Genomic DNA, 17723 nt, shown 5'->3' with positions numbered 1-17723 from the left:
CCCGACCTCAAATCGATTTTCGAGAAACAGCTGGCTCCTTGCAGCTGATCGAAAAGGTCGTCGATCCTTGGCAATGGATATATGTTCTTTATCGTGATTTTGTTCAACTCCCGATAATCGATGCACATCCTCATTGTGCCGTCTTTCTTTTTGACGAATAAGATTGGTGCTCCCCACGGCGACGAGCTTGGCCTGATAAACCCTTTATCCAAGAATTCTTGCAATTGCTTCATCAGTTCTTGCATTTCCGTTGGGGCTAAGCGATAAGGCGCCCGTGCGATTGGTACTGCACCTGGTACCAAATCGATTCGGAACTCTACCTGACGTTCCAGTGGTATTCCCGATAATTCATCCGGAAATACTTCTGGGTAATCCCTTACCACTGGAACATCATGTATTGCCTTCTTTTCGAGCTTGGCGTTGATGACGTATGCCAAGTAAGCCACACATCCCTTCCGCAGACACCTATTTGCCTTAACTGCATTGATTAGCCCTACGTCACACTTCTTTCGATCACCATAAACATGAATTGCTTCTCCTTTCGGGGTTTGAATCTTGATCATATTTTTGTTGCATACTATTTGCGCATGATTGTTGGACAGCCAATCCATCCCTAAAACCACGTCAAAACCCCCTAAGCGCATCGGCATAAGCCTAACGGGGAAATCCTTCCCATCTATAACGATTGTGCATTTATTAAATACTTCGTCTACCTTACACTGACTACCATCGGCTGTTTCTACAGTGTAGGTTTTGTCTAGTCTACAGGCACTCCTATTCAGATAGTGGCAGAAGGTGGTAGACACAAAACTACCTTTTACACCTGAATCAAATAATACATGTGCATACACATTGCTGATAGGGAACATACCGGATACGACGTCGGGCGTTTCCATGGCCTCCTCCAAGGTCATGTTGTAAGCTCGGCCATGTCCCTTAGGTAGCTTCTTCCTATTTTCCGATCTCCTTCCAAGTCCGTAATTCGCTGTCTTCTCGTGGGGTGTCACACTATTCCGACGTTTTGGGCAGTCAGGTCGTATATGTCCCGTAGCCCCACATTCGTAACAAGTTTTTCCTTCTGGGCACTCTCGTGCGGTGTGTCCAGGCTTGTCGTATTTGTAGCATGTCAGGCTTCCCGCTCTGCACGCTCCCCTATGCCTCTTGTTGCATTTGTTACATTGGGGAATAGTGAGTCCCTCGCTTCGTGTTTTTGCCATAGACGGAGTTCATTTCGATTTCTTGTCGAATTTGTTCGACCCTTCACATCTTCTCTTTGCATCCCTTCTATCATAGTTCTCCCTAGCGTTGTTCTCCTCTGCTACCTTCGCCATCTCTACGGCTTGGACAAAAGTGGTCGGCTTAGTCATGTCTACGAACCATTTGATTTCGATTCTTAGGCCGTTCTTGAAACGACCTATCTTCCTCTCCTCGGTAGCCACCTGGTAACTGGCGAATCTTGCCTTTTCAAGAAAGTCGTTAACATATTCTTGAACCGACATCGAGCCTTGCTTTAACCTCAGAAATTCTGATTCTAGCTTGTTCACTTCCGATTGTGTGCAGTACTTATCCATCATCATCTTTTTCATTTGCTCCCACGTCATGGCATCAATGCCCTCATCACCTCTAATTGCACACTCAGTTTCCCACCAATGCAATGCATAGTCCACAAAGGTCGTAGCAGCATAGGTTACTTTTTGATCTTCTGCGCATCTACAAATCTTGAAGCTACTTTGCATCTTGGTTACCCAGTTCATCAGGCCAACTGGGCCCTATTTTCCCTTAAATTCCTTCGGTCCGGTGCCCTTGAATGTCTTAAAGCTGCATCTTCTCTCCTTTGTTGTCAATTCCGTTCTTCCGTTGATGGGCGACTCCGCCTTCTCTTTACCAGATACTTCCACCCTTCCAGTGGCTTGAGTGTTCTCATGTCGAACACTTTCCTCTTCTCCATTTTCGTTGTCTTTAACCCTGTCACCTAACATTTCTTTAAGCATATATGGCAATGTATCCCGGAGGACTTGTGCCATTTGCTCAGCTATCATCTCCTTTGTGAGGGGATTTTCCCCTTCCTGGTCCCCTTGACTCCTACCGATAGCTAGGTTATCCTGCGCAGATGGAGTCGTACTAGAGCTAGTGGTTCGGACACTTCCGCGACCTCGACTTTGGGCTCGCGTCCGTCCTCGAACTGTTGGTGGGGCTATGCCATTAATACCTCCCCCATCGAGGGCGTTCCTTGTTGATCCACGAGAAACCATACTGACAATATAGGGTATTATTATTTTAGTAAGGTTCTATAGTCAATATAACCCATTACATAAATATATATATATACATATATATATAATCACTATATATATATATATAAGCGAAATACATAATAAGGAATTCACGTCGAGAATCTCATAATGCCCAATAAACTATATATATATTTCGTTCAAATACAATCCTGGGGAGAAAGAGAGACATTACAAAATCCCATTTACTTACAAAAGATGGGATGCTTCAAGGTTCTAAACACAGGTAAATGTTCCAAAAATCTATCGTAGCACTGGCTAGAAGAAAACTACCTAAACACGTACAATTAATTCACCTACTCAAAAGATCCTCCTCTCAATCCTGATCCCATGTCTAAAACTGATCTGCAGGGTAATAAGGGAGATAAGGGTCCCTTACCCATTCTTCAAATGATGTGGATGGCCTGGAGTGCCACCACACACTAGCCCTTGGGCCATTCTTGATGCATCGGACCCATTCGGAGAAATAACCCCTCACTACACCAGCATAGTCTACAGTCATTCTCTTATAGAAGTGAACTCTGTCTCTGATTCTAGTGCCTATTGGGCGAGCAGAAATTCTCCGCTCCTGTTCAAGCACAACTTTGTCCCAAATCAGGGCATGACACTGGTCCGACAAATCTGCATTCTCTTCAATCAGCTCGATTAGGGCTCCTCCTTGTTCGACATGTGCCCGCTGAAGATTGTTCAGCCATTCATTCAGTCTAGTATTGTCATCTAACGTTCGGGTCACCTTCTCTCTTAGCCTTGTGTTCTCGCCCCTCAGGTTTTCTATAGTCTCCATCATGTCCTCACAGGTAGGGGTGCGGGGAGTGTAGTCTTCCGAGAGTTCGGGCGTGGTCCCTTGCCTGATGGGCTCGCATGATGACGCTTCACCAGTATGGGCTGGACTATTGCTTTCGTACCGGGTACCGGGAACCTGTCCGGTGCTGGGGCGGTGACTGTCAATCGACCCTCTATTCGGTCCTAGCCCGTAAGGCGTCCTAGGGTTCCGTATCCGCGTCCGCGATCCCGTCTGATAGCCCTGGTGTGAATGGTGCGAACCATATCTCCTACAATTAAAAAGGAATACTAAGTCGGGTAGTGACGTAAGATCAAACTTAATCGCATGCTAAGCAATGCCAATACAAAATGAACATGTGCTTCTAATAATCCTTTCAGTTTAAGCTTAGGCTAAGTAAATCTTAACCTATTTACCTTAAACTAAAGCTCTAACAATCTTCTCAGTTTAAGCTTAAGCTAAGCAAGTTTTAGCCTAATTACCTTAAACTAAGGCTTTGATACCAACTTGTAACACCCTCATTTTCATCAAGAAAGTTGTTACGTAATCTAAAACATTTTACCTTAATAGATACACCAAAATAATAGCTAAATTAAAACCATTTAAACTATTACAGCGGAAGTCTTTGAATCATCAAAATTTAACTTAAGTTCAAACCCACCTTCTCTTGGGGTTAAGTTACAAAAGATCATTACAGCGCATCTTAGACAAAAGACTAAAATGAGATGATAATAAGCAACACTCTAAGTATGTCCTTTGCCTTTATCCGTCGTCGAATTACCTGGGCCTGAGATGCATACTATAGTCAACTTATAAAGCTTAGTGAGTTCATGGTTTTCGTGTATAAAATCATTGTACGTCATACATTTCAACTTGTAAACCTTGTACCAAGTAGCATGCAATTTCTGAAAACATGCAACACTGAAAGAAATGAGATCTCATAAATTATCTGTCTGGAATGGGTCATTTAGTCACAAACACACCTTGGGTTGATACTTCATTCTCGATTGATCACCCACTTGTCCGGGTAGTGTTTTATACTGGTCATGACTTATTAGTCACCAACAGGCCCTGGGTATCACAATCTTAACTTATCACCCACTTGTCCGGGTAGTGTTTTATACTGGTCGTGACTTACTGGTCAAATGCCCACCCATAAATCATCAAACTTTAGTATGGAAAAGCATGCTAGAGTTATTCGAAACATGATTAAACACATAGCATGCAACTGATCATAGAACGTCATACATGTAAAACATATCATGTATGTAAACTGAAACATCATGCATTTGTACCACCATCATATAAATCGTATAATGCTTGAAAATAAATTTATACATAGGTATGCATCTCATTGTAAGTCTCATGAAGACTCACCTGATAGCATTGATTGCTTAGTTAACGGTGCTGACTGGTAACCTACAATTTATAGTAGCGAATAGTACATAAATGATAATTTCCTCAAAAGACTATAAAAGTCATCTTACGGTCAACTATTCGCTTGCTATTCTAAAAGTCTTATCAAACCATCGTGGCTAAGGATGAAACGCTAAGGCTGCCTCTGTGCTAAGTCTTGGAGAGGACCAGAGCCTCTGTGGTATCGACCAGGGCCTCTGTGGTATCAACCAGAGCTTCTGTGGTCTCTCTCTTTTAGAGCTTCTGGTTTCACGACCAGAGCCTCTGGTTTCAAATCATAAGAAAATAATACAATCACCAAGGGCCGGAGCCCCTCTGTGGTCTCTTTCACAGAGCTTCTGGTCTCACGACCAGAGCCTCTGTGGTATTGACCAGAGCCTCTGTGGTTGAGCCTTAGGAAATAATTCGGTACTAAGGACCAGAGCCCCTCTGTGGTCCCTCCTCCAGAGCTTCTGTCTAACACAACTTGATACAGAGCTCTCATGTAGAGTTTCACTATAACATAACTTGATACGAAGCTCTCATGCAGAGCTTCTGGCTAGCATGACACAAAGCTCTCATGCAGAGCTTCTGTCTAACATACTTGATACAGAGCTCTTATGCAGAGCTTCTGTGTAACATTCTCTAAGGTGGCTTCTAAGCAGGATGCGATACAACGTGTTTAACAAAAGAAATCTAATCCTTGAAATCGAACCCTAAAACACATTCTAGGGTTCTATACAGGGCCAAAGTCACAACTAAACATCGTTTAAATCATAAATTGGGTCGAGCGTTTACCTCTAAACGACGGGAAGCAGGGGGTTTCTTGCTGGTTTGAACTCCAGCTTCTCTCTTTCAAGCTCAACGATTCCCTTCTTCTCCCAAAAGAATAACGACCTTAACCTGGTGCCCTCAATTTATACTCACACGATTTAGCCTATTAGTTGACCAAATCGGCAGAATCCCGAGTTTTGGGCTGGGAACTGCTCTCTTCTACAGCCTGCAACCATGCAGGTCACAGTTTCCTCTTATGGACCAGGCACTGCCTGATCCTCTGCTGCTTCTCCCTAGTTGGCAGCAGGCTCCCCCTCAAATTGGAGCCTTCAACGTCAGTCGTAAACAAATTTGATTTATTTCAAATTTCTAACTTTTATTTAACACACACACACACACATATATATATATATATATATATATATATATTCATAAATAAAATAGAAATAATAATAAAGATGCCTTATTTTATTCCTCGAAATTTTGGGTTTTACAATCTCCTTACTGCACCGCACCACCATATCACCATCTTCGGCGAGCTCTACTACCACGTCACCGTCTCCAACGAGCACCTACACTTAACGTACAACATCTCTTCATTTCTCTTCAACCAATGGCGAACCAAAAAAATTTAAAGGTATTTTTTAGAACGAAAAGAAAGTGAATGAAAAAAAAAACCGCAAAAAAATAGAAAAAAAAAATTAAAGAGTGTTTTTAAGAGCGAAATGAAATAAAAGAAAGAGAAATAAAAAAGAACATAAAATTACATGTTTTTGAATACGAGAGATTGGAAAAAGAAAGATCTCGATTTTACAAAACCTTCATAACCAAAGCGTCACAACAACATCCAAAGGTGACCTTTGGATTCTTAGGGGGGCAAGGAAGAGGCTGTTATGTTAGTTGTAGCGCGCCTTCCCTCTTTATAACAGTTCGAAAAGATTTTGCAGTCACATCCTTATTTATTTTATATAGGATTGTAATTGATGGATAAATGTATAACTTTATAAATATTTTTTAATTGTGTTAAAATTTTCCCTTTCCTCCTATATTTGGGAGGAGATTTATAGAAAGAAAATCATATTTTTCTTTCTTTTTCTTTTCTTTTCCTCATAAAAAAGCTCGAGATTATGAGATTTTCCTCGCTTTTTATCCATTTCCCCTTCCTCTGTAAAAAGGTCTCAGGTAACTACAAGGGTAGTGCCTGATTGGTTTGAGCTTGGCTCCAAAGTTCAAAAGTACCAGGAGGTCTCAGGTTCAAATCCAAGGAGGAATAAAAATCTCATTGTGGTCATGGAGGTTCAGGTGGCTCCGGGCTATCTGCAAAGCAGATGGTCGCCCTGAGATTAGTCGGCTTGCATAGCGGGTTGGATATCCAGGTTAATACAAAAAAAGGGTCTTAGGTTCAAATCGAAAAAGAAATAAAAATCCTCTTGTGACCACAAAGATTTAAATGCGGTGACTCCGAGTTACCTGCAAAGCAAATGGTTATTCTGAAATTAGTCGGCTTATATAACGGGTTGGATATCTAGGTTAATAAAAAAAAGAAAAAAAAATCCAAACTTTTTAACAAACCCAAAAACCCTCGTCACACACTCTTTATGAGTGTCAAACATGTGAAACCATGATGCGAGTCACCCTTGTGCACCATGTCTACACCATCTCCCAACAACACATTTTTTAAAATATAGATTTTAGGTTAATTTTTTATTCCAACAAATTTTTCTTAACTTTTTTTAAAACTAGAAAAAAGAAGAGATAAATAGAATTCTTTAAATTTAGAAGAAAAAAAAATGATTTTACGTCAAAAAAAAAAGACAATTTTGCCCCTCACATGAAGGGTATATAAAAAGTTAACAGATTTTATTTTAACGGTATTAATTTGAAGGATCTTGAATGTCATGAAATGGGAAAGTTAAAGACTCTTAGGGGCCGTTTATCAAACGTTTACCCGGGTAAGCACTTACCAAGTCACGTTACCTCACTGGATGAATATGATAAAAACCAAGAATCTTACCCGATAAGAACGAGACAAAGACCAAGAGCCTTATCCTGTAAGTGAGAACGATGACTTTTACTATGGTAAGCACTTACCAGGTATTGTTACATACGATATCGTTTTAGTGAACTAAAATCTTACCCGGTAAGTAAATAGTAATATTAAATTTTACCAGTAAGAACTTATCAGGTAAGTGTTCGGTAAACGGCCCCTTACTCTCTTGGTATAAATAGTTTATTTTATGGACCAAATTCGAAATTTGCGAAAACCAAATACCATCAAAATATAATTTACTCTTTTATTAATTATAATGAATATTTCTAATAATATAATCGTCGTGTTGTAATACCAAATTGATGAAAAAAATCATTTGAAGTTGGATATGATTTTAGTTTCTCCACTCTAAACAAATTATTAAGAATCTATTGAACATGCTCTTAAAATAAGAAACATATCATGTTTTTATCGAAGAACATGTTTTTTAGTACCGTCTCCACAACAACGGTTTCTCAGTTTCCCAAACAGGTTTTTTTTCAGAAAACGACCACGAAACGCAGGGTCATTGTGATAGTTTTTCATTACGAGATTCTATTTCTTTTCCAGGCTCATTTCCTGAAGATTCAGCAACAGATTATCAGCATTCAACAGGACTTTGTTTGATGAATTCGCCATCGTTGCCGCAATTTCTCGAGCAGCTTCGATTTTCCTGAGTGTTATGAACGCCGGATTGTTGGAAATTGCTTGACCAATCAGTTGGGCACTTTTCGCCTCTCCCTGTTATGTTAATTAATACAACCACAAAATCATGTGTTAGTTGTTCACCAACCAAAATGCCAATACTCCACCTTTGACTTTACAAAGTCAAACTTGACTTTACAAAGTCATAGACATAGATCTGTATTAGTTCTACTATCACCACCTATATATTTAGATAGCTACCATTTTTCTATGGAGAAATATACCGAACGTGTGTGTGTGACTATATATATGTATATATATATATATATATATGGGAACGAGGGGAAGAGAACCGAAGAACTCATCCAAACCGTTGGATTGAGATGATCCAACGGATGTGATTAAGGAGGTGGTTAAAAAAATACAAATATTTCTTCTAAAAATTAAAAATCAGAAATCAGCAAAATATAATTTTTTTTGAATAACTGCCATCTTGGGTATCTCCTGTTTTAATGACAATGTTTCCTTTCTGAAGTTAGTTGTTTGGACAAGGTGGATCTAGTTTGAAGGGTATGTCTGTTAGTAGCTTAACGTGCTTAATGAAACTAAAATTTTATCCAGTCAGCTATACATAACTATTTGGGCTTATTCAGTAAGTTTTCAGGGAGAAGCTTTATGCAGAAAGCCAAGTTTCTTCCAAATCTACCCCTTCCAAAGTAAAAACAAGTTTTTTCCATCTACCAAAAACCCCTCCCAAACAAAACCTTCCCAATCCATACAAATAACTTTATCCATACATGCGTAGGGTCCGTTTACCAAATGCTTACTCGGTTAAGCGCTTACCAAGTCACATTTCCTTACCAGATGAATATGATAAGGACAAAGAATCTTACGCGGTAAAAGCGAAATCAAGGACCAAGAGTCTTACCCGGTAAGTGATGGCGACGACTCTAACCATGGCTAGCATTTACCGGGTAAATTGTTACATACATGTCGTTTTGGTAAACTAAAATCTTACCCGGTAAGTAAGCGATAATGTTGAATTTTACCGTTAAGTACTTACCAGGTAGCGTTTAGGTATACAGCATGGAAAACAACCAAACAATCCCTTGCTGTAATTGGTTATCCATTCAAAAGTAAACCATATTTCGGATGAAAATACCAAAAAAACACCACTGCTTACAAGAATTGGCAAATTTAGATAAATTATGGTTTGTGTTTTTGAGGAACGATGACTAGTTTGCAACGAGAACTGGTTTGAGCCGCCCATCATGCATCTAAATTGTTTTTATTCTCAATGGTATCATTAGATTTCTGAGTAACTGTTCTCCAAGAGTGTGTTTGGTATGCAAACAGGACTATACGAGCAAGAATGAGGTAGGTGGATCATGGGTGACAATTCTTTAGAGTTTTAATTTGACATAGGTAATTAAGTAATTTACAAATTATGTCCCATCTCACAGATTTGTGTTTCACCTATTTAATTTTTGTCCCAGTCAGTATGTCCAGTCTCAGTCTAACGTCCCACCAAACGTGGGACAAGTTTTTGTTTTATCCGGTTCCACGTGTCAAATGCACCCTCCCTAATTGAACAATTTCAATATTTGCAGTTTTGAGGATTTAGGGAAAGAGTGTGACCTGTGCTCTGATGATGGCACTTCGCTTGTCTTGCTCAGCCTTTTCTACGACAAACTTGGCCCTCTCGGCTTCCTGTGCAGCCACTTGTTTTGCTTCAATTGCAGCAGTAAACTCCCTCCCAAAAGTAAGAGTCGTGATGGATACGTCATCCAGTGCGATGTTGAAATTGGCAGCCCTTTCTGTCAGTATTTTCCGTATTTCCCTACTCACAGCCTACAAAACACGTTCTCTATAAGAAAACAGGAAAAATCAAGCCTTCGTTAGGGCACCCACAGCAGTCAAGGTTTAGAACCTCACTCGGTACAAAAAACTGAGCCCACCCCAAAAAAACTGCAGCTGGCCGGTCCATGCCGCATGGCATGGATCGCTGTATACGTACAGACAGATTCATTTCCAAAAAGAAAAATGCACCGTCTTTTTTAAATGTCCTTATAGTCACTTTATACTTTTTTAGATGTGGTCACTGTAGTGATTTTTATGATGGACCTATCAAATTCATGACAACATATGCTCTTACTTCATTATCATATTAGTTAGCATCACCATGATAAACAAAGCCCCTATTTATCTGGTTCTTAATGAGCTGGTGAATGATTCAACCATGTATTCACTCAAATATCTTTCTTTTGTTTTCCATGTGAATGAATTCTGACAATTTAGTTTCTCTTGGTGATTCATACATACGTTTTAAGTCTCGACTATTAAGAACAAGTTTCTTTTAAATTTTGACCAAAACATCATTTTTCATCTTGAGCACAAAGTAATCCCTTTCCCTTTGCTTTCTTTTATTTTATATCTTTTCATCTTCATTTTTCTCTTTATCTATACCGACACTACTCTTGTTCTATTTCTTCTTTATTTTTCGTTTCTTCTATTACTTAATTTATCTATTTATTTTATTATTTCTTCATATCATTAATTTATCTATTTATTTTATTATTTCTTCATATCATTAAATTTCTGTCTTCTGTTCTATTTGAACCCAAATTTTTGTTTCCCTTTCCTCCATCAAGTATGTACCTTTCATGTTTTATTGTTGTAACTTGTAACAAGTATTTCCATGTTCATAACTTCATATAGCAATTGCAAATAAGTATTATCCTCACAATGCTACAAATACCAACATCTGAAAACTTTGGGTTCATATCATAGTTACACAACTAATGGTTAGCTTCATAATTGTTACATTGTGATTTAACAACGTTATTCAACATGTATCGTTCAAGTTATCAAACACACTTCATTTAAACTAGTTTATGTTACTAAGATGTTTCATACATATTACTTAACAAAGTTTTCATTAGCCACCAATTTTGCAGAGTCTCTAGACTTCTCAGAACTTCTTATTTAGCAATTATTCATTCGATTTTATCAAGATTAACCATAGGGATGTCAATTTGTCGATAGAAAATAGAGATTTTGATGAATAAGGCACAAGCTTCAAGTAACTGACAAGCTTACTCCCTAATGTCACCAGTTCAGGTCACCAAAACATACAGTTCATTTGTATCAAGGTTTGCCCTTTCTTTTAGAAATGAAAGGTTGAAACCATCAGAATGGGATAAAGGTTTGTATATCAATGAAATGGAAGTTCAGAAAGACAAAACAGTTGAATACCATTATAGTAAGTTGAAACAGGGATTGCTACATACCTCTCTCTGGGTAATAAGCTGGCTAGCATTATACTGTGCAACAACAGCTTTCAAAGTTTCATGAATAATTGAAGGCAGGACTCTCTCATTGTAGTTCTCACCTAGAGTTCGATAAACCGCAGGTAGTTCGTCAGCAACAGGACGAGTAAGAACTCGAAGACCTATTTTCACCTGCATCACAGAATTCAGGAAGTCAACATAACAAGACAACACTGTTTCAATGCACCTATAAATAGACAGAAGATGATATATCCTCCTAAAAAACTTCCTAAAACCACAGAGGATCTTCCTTGAGAGTTGGGACAACCAAAGAGATTAATTTTGATATGTTCTTATACATGATTGCATGTATCAGAAGTGGTTAAGGAGAAAGTATAATTATCAAATAAAAATAATTGCAAAAAAAGACATCTGATTGGCTTAAAGTGCAGTCTGAGCATCAATAACCAACAGATATCACACAACCCAATATTATATACTTATCCTCTTTTTGGTGGGGTTGCTAATCCAAATGCATCATGAAATCTAATCCACAACACCTCATCTTAATAATTGGTGTTGTACATGTACATATTACAGCTACAGGTAAACCCAACAATTATTGCCAGAATCCCTAACCAGATAATACCACCAACTAGTACAGGTGATAGTAAAATGACTTAAGAACAAATAAATGGAACTAAAAATGCCAAGCATCCAAAATCATGGCTAAGCAAACCACTGGGCACTCATATTAGTTGCGAATATGCCATAGAGAACCAGAAGCATGTAAACCACTGAATGGTAAATAATGGAACTATTACACTGCAATCAACCAATAATATAAAAGTCATCCTCAGCGGTCACCAAAAAAATTGACACATTATAGATCTCCAAAAGGCTTCATATAGCAATCTACATACAAGCCTGAATGTACTGAAGTTCAAACAAAGAAAGAAAAATAGGTCCAAAAGATAAAAGAAGAATAATATCCAGTAACGGTGGACTGATTGTTTTGAGTTCATTTTGATTGGAAACCAGGGTACCACCACACTTGGTATAGCATACATAGTCCCCCATGTCAAGCAATAGCCAGGGTTGTTGAGACCAAGGTGATAGCCAAGTGGTATAAGTTTCTCCATTTCCTGGTTCAGACCTTATCTAGTACCTCCAATCAAGAGCCAAAAACAAAACAAAACAAAACAAAAGGGAATCCCAAGGCCTACTGGAAATATATCAATATTGTGAAGAATTGCATGCCTTGCCAGATGATGAAAACTGGAACCAACCAATATTAAGTAAAATTTTGCAACAAGAAATTGAACAATATAAAGATACACTCACATGTGTATATGCATGATTCTTTAAAGGCACAAATACAAATAAACACACACACAGGAATTGATTAATAAAAAATTTGGAGATAGATACCATTTGTAGATCACGGCTGCCGGAAGTGCTTTCTACTAGATGGGGTCGAGCACGAACATCATAGATAACTGGCCTCTCAAACCATGGGATCATGATGTGTGTCCCTTCTGGGTAAACCTATTTATTGAACATGCAAGGATTTAGCACAAATGGGATGCAAGCATACAACAATACAAAAAGGTGCTGTTTATCATTTTCTTGAAACAGGACATGTTAAACATATTGAAAACTTAAGAAAAAACTTTATATCTATTGTACTGTCTACTATAGGCACTTACACCTTGATTCAAAAGATTTGGAATGTTCATATGATAAAATCAGACAGGTAATACACTAATACTTGGTACCACCTTCTCATTATTGAATGCTGTCGAATAATATTCATTGGTAGAAAGATCTTTTAGCATCGATGTTATAAAAAAGAGTTGATAAGAAACTCAAGGAATAGTCAATTAGTAAACCCAAACTCCCAAAGCATTACACAAGTTTTGTCACAAGTGCAGCAAAATAGCCTTTTAAGTGCTTTATGCATAGGCAGGCAAGCTTCATTACTTTTGCACGAATATAAACAAGGAATCTTAATTAAAATCCAGTGTTAGAAAGGCCTTGTTAATCCACCCAATCTAATTCTATACTGTCGCATTGAGAGATAAAATTTTGCTTGTTTCTTCTTGTGTTTGATCTTTTATTAGATTTTTTTAAGCATTCAATCTACTCTGATACCATTAGCTGTTTATATAGTTACATTAAGATAGATATCTTCCCAGGATATATAGGTTACCATTTTGTTCTATGTATTATTTCTGATAAGGGACAGCCTCCTGGACAAGGCCACCCACATTACAGTGAGGTAGGGTCAAACATACATAGCCTTTCCCTGAAGGAATCTGTTTTGAACATATGACTCCAGATCACAAAGGAAGAGCCATATTGCCACTTCAAGTTCTTTTCCTTCTCGCTAATGCAACAACACCAATGCATATAGCTTCAACCATGTCAGGTCAAAAAAGTGACATTTATACAAAGCCTTACCGCTCAAGAAATTGTTCCAGCCCATGACATATGGGTCCATATAAAGCAAACCAACTGTCATGGCAACTGGCAAGGACTGCTTATCTCTTACATTCTGGATGCATTTTAAAAGTTTTAGTTTGAGCCAAATGATTTATCATCTCATAACCCGTAAGTAGATGAGTGTTAGATGAATTGCAGAATTTGTGTAAATCCTGGTTGAAAGGGTACAAATGTTCATATGCGCATCCTTTAGAACATAAGGTTTTTGAACTGTAGAGCTACTTTCACCTCAACAATCAGTGACTAATAGAAAATTATGGACACCATTCAGTTGAAATTTACCGTCAACTCAATATAATTATATGCCTTACTTGAAGAGGCAAGTTTCAAAATAGTTGAAGGTTCCGATACACCGATAATGCAATACTGCTATTAGACATACATTCCTGTCAATTACAACAGTAAACCTTCTTCGACAGAGCCTCCATTACGAGAATGTATATATGCACAAGGCTTCCACAAAAGAATGTTCTGTAGTATACAAACATTATCTCAAGTAAGGATATTGTTTCCATCATAAGAACCCATTCAAAAACAATCCGGCTATATCTGTTTCGCCTTGTTATTTCACACAAACAGGTTTGTTTATGGCCAAAGGCCATGAATTGTATTATATTGCAAAAATGGGTTATGTTGTATGAGTTCAGTAAGACACTCCCTATTCCATTTTCTACAATTTGCTAGCCTGGTGAATTTTATCATGTATTTGCAAGTTACACACAAATATAGACCTAAGTTCCATATAAATTATATATATGTGTGCGTGTATAAGTCCACTACTTCACAGTGCAGATATAATAAGGATCTTCATGTGCATCTGCTGTGAAATTGATCAAGAAAAGCTAGGCCCAAGTTTGAATCATCGAATCTTGCTTTCAACTCAAAAATATTTTTGAGGAACCCCAAGCTTGCATAGCGTGTGAGGGATATAAACAAGATATTTGAACAGCAAAACTTGAACATGACTTACAAACTTGGTGGACAGTGGGATAAATGATTCGGCCTAACTTGGATCGAATGTTAACAAATATACCATGTGTATAATTTTACACTAGTATTTAAAAACTAGTATACTGACTATAACAGGCTCAACCTCAGCTCATTTAAGTCCATGTAGAGATAGGAAACAATACATTTGCAAGCTTGGGTTACTCGAAAGCATCCAATGCAACCCTTTAAGTCTCAAACAGGTGATATAATTCACAAAGATCATCTTATAATAATCGTTCCTTCAGAGATTCAAGTAATAGGAAATTTATAATATCAAAACTCTAGAAATGAAAACAAAAACAGAGATTGCACCAACCATCTTGAATCCATGTGCTCACCTATTCCTTATAAGATTAAACTAGTAGTCACCTGAGAGACTAAATAAAAAGGTTGCATTTGACATTTGTCAATGTCGTAGTCAAACTAGCAAAGATATAGACATAGAAACATTAGAGCAATAATATCCAATTAAGGATAAGGTTTCATCCCTATCAAGGCTTACAGAATTATTTAAGTCGCTACACAAGACATATACAATAACCTAAATTATCAGGTCATGATACCTTTGTTGAGTGTGAAAGCATTCAAAAGTAAAAATGCAATAAAAATAAATGAAAATTAACCTTGTCTTTGACACCAACAATACGATTGAAGACAATTGCACGATGCCCTCCCTCAACATTGTACAAACTGTTACCAGCTGCATACAATCCAAGACCAATAACGGCCCCAAACTTTATCAATGCAGAAGCTGCACGGCCATCAGGCATCCTGGGTACCTTCACGTTGTTGAGATTCATCTTCCCTGCCATTCAAGTCCCCATATACAACAATATATCATTTCATGAAATAGAAATTGTGATAAGAAGTATAACAAAACTAACAGAAATTTGGGTCTGCAAATGCCTTTAAATGTCTCATAGGCTGAGTGACGACACATTTCAGATTACATAGGCCACATAGTCACATACAATTTACGATATCTTTCAGAGAGAATAGGTTTTATTCAACAGTTGCGGTCAAAAACCACATTTCAACCTTAAAACCAATTCAGATAAGTTAAATTTCAAAAAAGTAAACCAATAAGTACATTACACTTGATGTCAAATGCTATAACTGAAAACTATCTGTTGTTTAACTTGCCAAGCAAAAAAACTTATTGCATATTTCAATCGGAAATGCAATAGGTTTAACCTCTAAATCAAAAGTGATCCGATCCTTTGTAAGAGATAAGCACAAACCCACAACCAATTATGAGATAACATGCTCTCCACGAGCATTTACAACTATAAGGACCATTTCCAGATTACAAAACACATAAGAACTTGCACGACCAATGTAAATAATAATTCGTAATAGATCTTCAATTCTAACTGATCCCGAACTCATATGCCAGAATCTCGAATCGAACAACTAGAAGGAAAAAAAAAACCGTAATCCAGAACTGCAGAAATGGAGTCAATTCATCCCAAACTTTGATAACAATTCACACACAAACATACATTATACAAATGTTGAAAAAGTAGATACTGAAAGGGTTTTAGGTTTTCAAAATCAAACAAATATATCAACACAAATTTAACATATGTGTACCTTTATCAAGGATTCAGAGTGTGTTTACAAGGGAACTTCCAACGGCGTGGCGGCGAAGGAGCGGAGAGCGATGAAGAAGAGAGGACTTTAATGCAGAGGGTTATCGAGGGTTTTGGTGATGATGTCACTCCGTGTGAAGTGCCCTCCAAGTTTTTCCCAAGCTGATTTCTTTTTTTTCATTTTGTACACCAAACTTCTGGAATTTACAGTTTCTTCCTCATTGGCTTTTCAGTATTTCCATTTTGGTCACTTTAACGTCAACAACGTCCAAATTGACAAATATTGTAATAAAAAGTGATCATAGGTGTAATATAAATTCAAAAATCACCAAAAAAAATGTTATATCGTTAGGCCCGTTATTAAAGCTATTTATTCCTAAAAATTGATTATGTAACGTAACTTGTTGACTTTCTATTTGACTTACCATTGATGAAGTTCGAACCCCTGATCTCCTAGGAGGCAAGAAGCTCAAATACTGCTAGGTCAAATGTCCTTTGGTTGCTCCTAGTTTTGTTTTGTTAGCAAGTAATACTTCTATTAACCACCAGATTAATTGATTTGTATGATGGGTTTGTGTAATCGATCTAGCTTAAATTATTGGTGTCTAGTCGTTAATTATGATTGGTGTTTATCTCGTATTAAATGGCAAATTGATCTTTAGGTTCGTAACTAGAATTGATTTAAGAATATGAAGTAGTTCATAAAAAATTTCATGTTGGTCTAATCATAAGGATAAACATAATGCTGGTGGGGTATCAACACTTATGGTCGGTCTTGAATGAAATGAGAAAATGTCAATTGAATAGTCAAGGATACACGATCTAATCGGCAAATTGGTAGATGCCTATTACTATAAGTCTTCTTATTATTGTCTTGCTATTACATTCATGTATCGATCCCTCCCCCCATATTAGGCATGGCAACGGGGCGGGTTTTGTAATCCCCGACCCTGGCCCAGGTTTTTAGTAACAGCTCTGGTCTCCTGCGGGTATGGGGATTAACATCCTGTCCATGGTTAAAATATAGTCAAACCTTGGTCCCTGGTCCCCGACTCAAGACCCGTTCCTCGACTCGGTCCAATCTTATATTTCCTAATACAAATACTCTTGAAGTTTATAGTTCTATGCCAAAACCTAGCAATAGTTAATAGTTCTATGCAAATAGGATTCCATGTTTCCTAATACAAATACTCTTGAAGTCTTTCCCAATATCGAATTACAATTACAAATTTCTAAATTCAACTCACTAATCTTGAATGGATAGAGATAGATAGATAGTAGATATACTCACATAACAGGATTACAGGATGCGTCGGCTAAATGGCAGAGGGCTGGACCACTGGAGGATGTCGAGGACTCGAGTAGTCGACAGGTCAGAGAGGCAGACCGACAGAGGGTTGGAGGAGACTGGCGAGTGGGCAGTGGCAATGAGCGAGGTGAGGACCGAGGCCT

General features: G+C 37.9%; 1 protein-coding gene across 2 annotated transcripts; it reads right to left on the bottom strand.

The window, feature by feature from the left end:
* Window positions 1–7590: 7590 nt before the first annotated feature.
* LOC112525408 (prohibitin-1, mitochondrial) lies at window positions 7591–16383 on the bottom strand. 2 transcript variants are annotated; one of them, XM_025135532.1, is made up of 6 exons: window positions 16273–16383; window positions 15303–15484; window positions 12616–12732; window positions 11206–11376; window positions 9554–9766; window positions 7591–8011 (listed from the first exon to the last, which is right to left on the bottom strand). In XM_025135532.1, the coding sequence occupies exons 2-6, from the start codon at window positions 15477–15479 to the stop codon at window positions 7826–7828; spliced, it is 864 nt and encodes a 287-aa protein (XP_024991300.1). In that variant the 5' UTR covers window positions 15480–15484; window positions 16273–16383; the 3' UTR covers window positions 7591–7825. The 2 variants fall into 2 exon arrangements, with proteins under 2 accessions (XP_024991300.1, XP_024991299.1); XM_025135531.1 differs by lacking the exon at window positions 16273–16383 and having other exon boundaries at window positions 15303–15491.
* Window positions 16384–17723: the final 1340 nt, after the last annotated feature.

This window comes from Cynara cardunculus (assembly GCF_001531365.2).
Source record: "Cynara cardunculus var. scolymus isolate 2C chromosome LG 13, CcrdV1, whole genome shotgun sequence".
In the NCBI taxonomy this organism is placed as follows: Eukaryota; Viridiplantae; Streptophyta; class Magnoliopsida; order Asterales; family Asteraceae; genus Cynara; species Cynara cardunculus.
This window is presented reverse-complemented; position numbering and strand designations above follow the sequence as displayed.

What these genes read in the sequence shown, in the direction of transcription:
- LOC112525408 (XM_025135531.1), bottom strand. Translation starts at nt 15,491, where the DNA reads ATGGCAGGGAAGATGAATCTCAACAACGTGAAGGTACCCAGGATGCCT. An exon ending in GCAGCCGTGATCTACAAATG is followed by an intron (nt 11,377 to 12,615) that starts GTATCTATCTCC and finishes TCTGTGATGCAG; the next exon opens with GTGAAAATAGGTCTTCGAGT. An exon ending in AGCTTATTACCCAGAGAGAG is followed by an intron (nt 9,767 to 11,205) that starts GTATGTAGCAAT and finishes CGTGTTTTGTAG; the next exon opens with GCTGTGAGTAGGGAAATACG.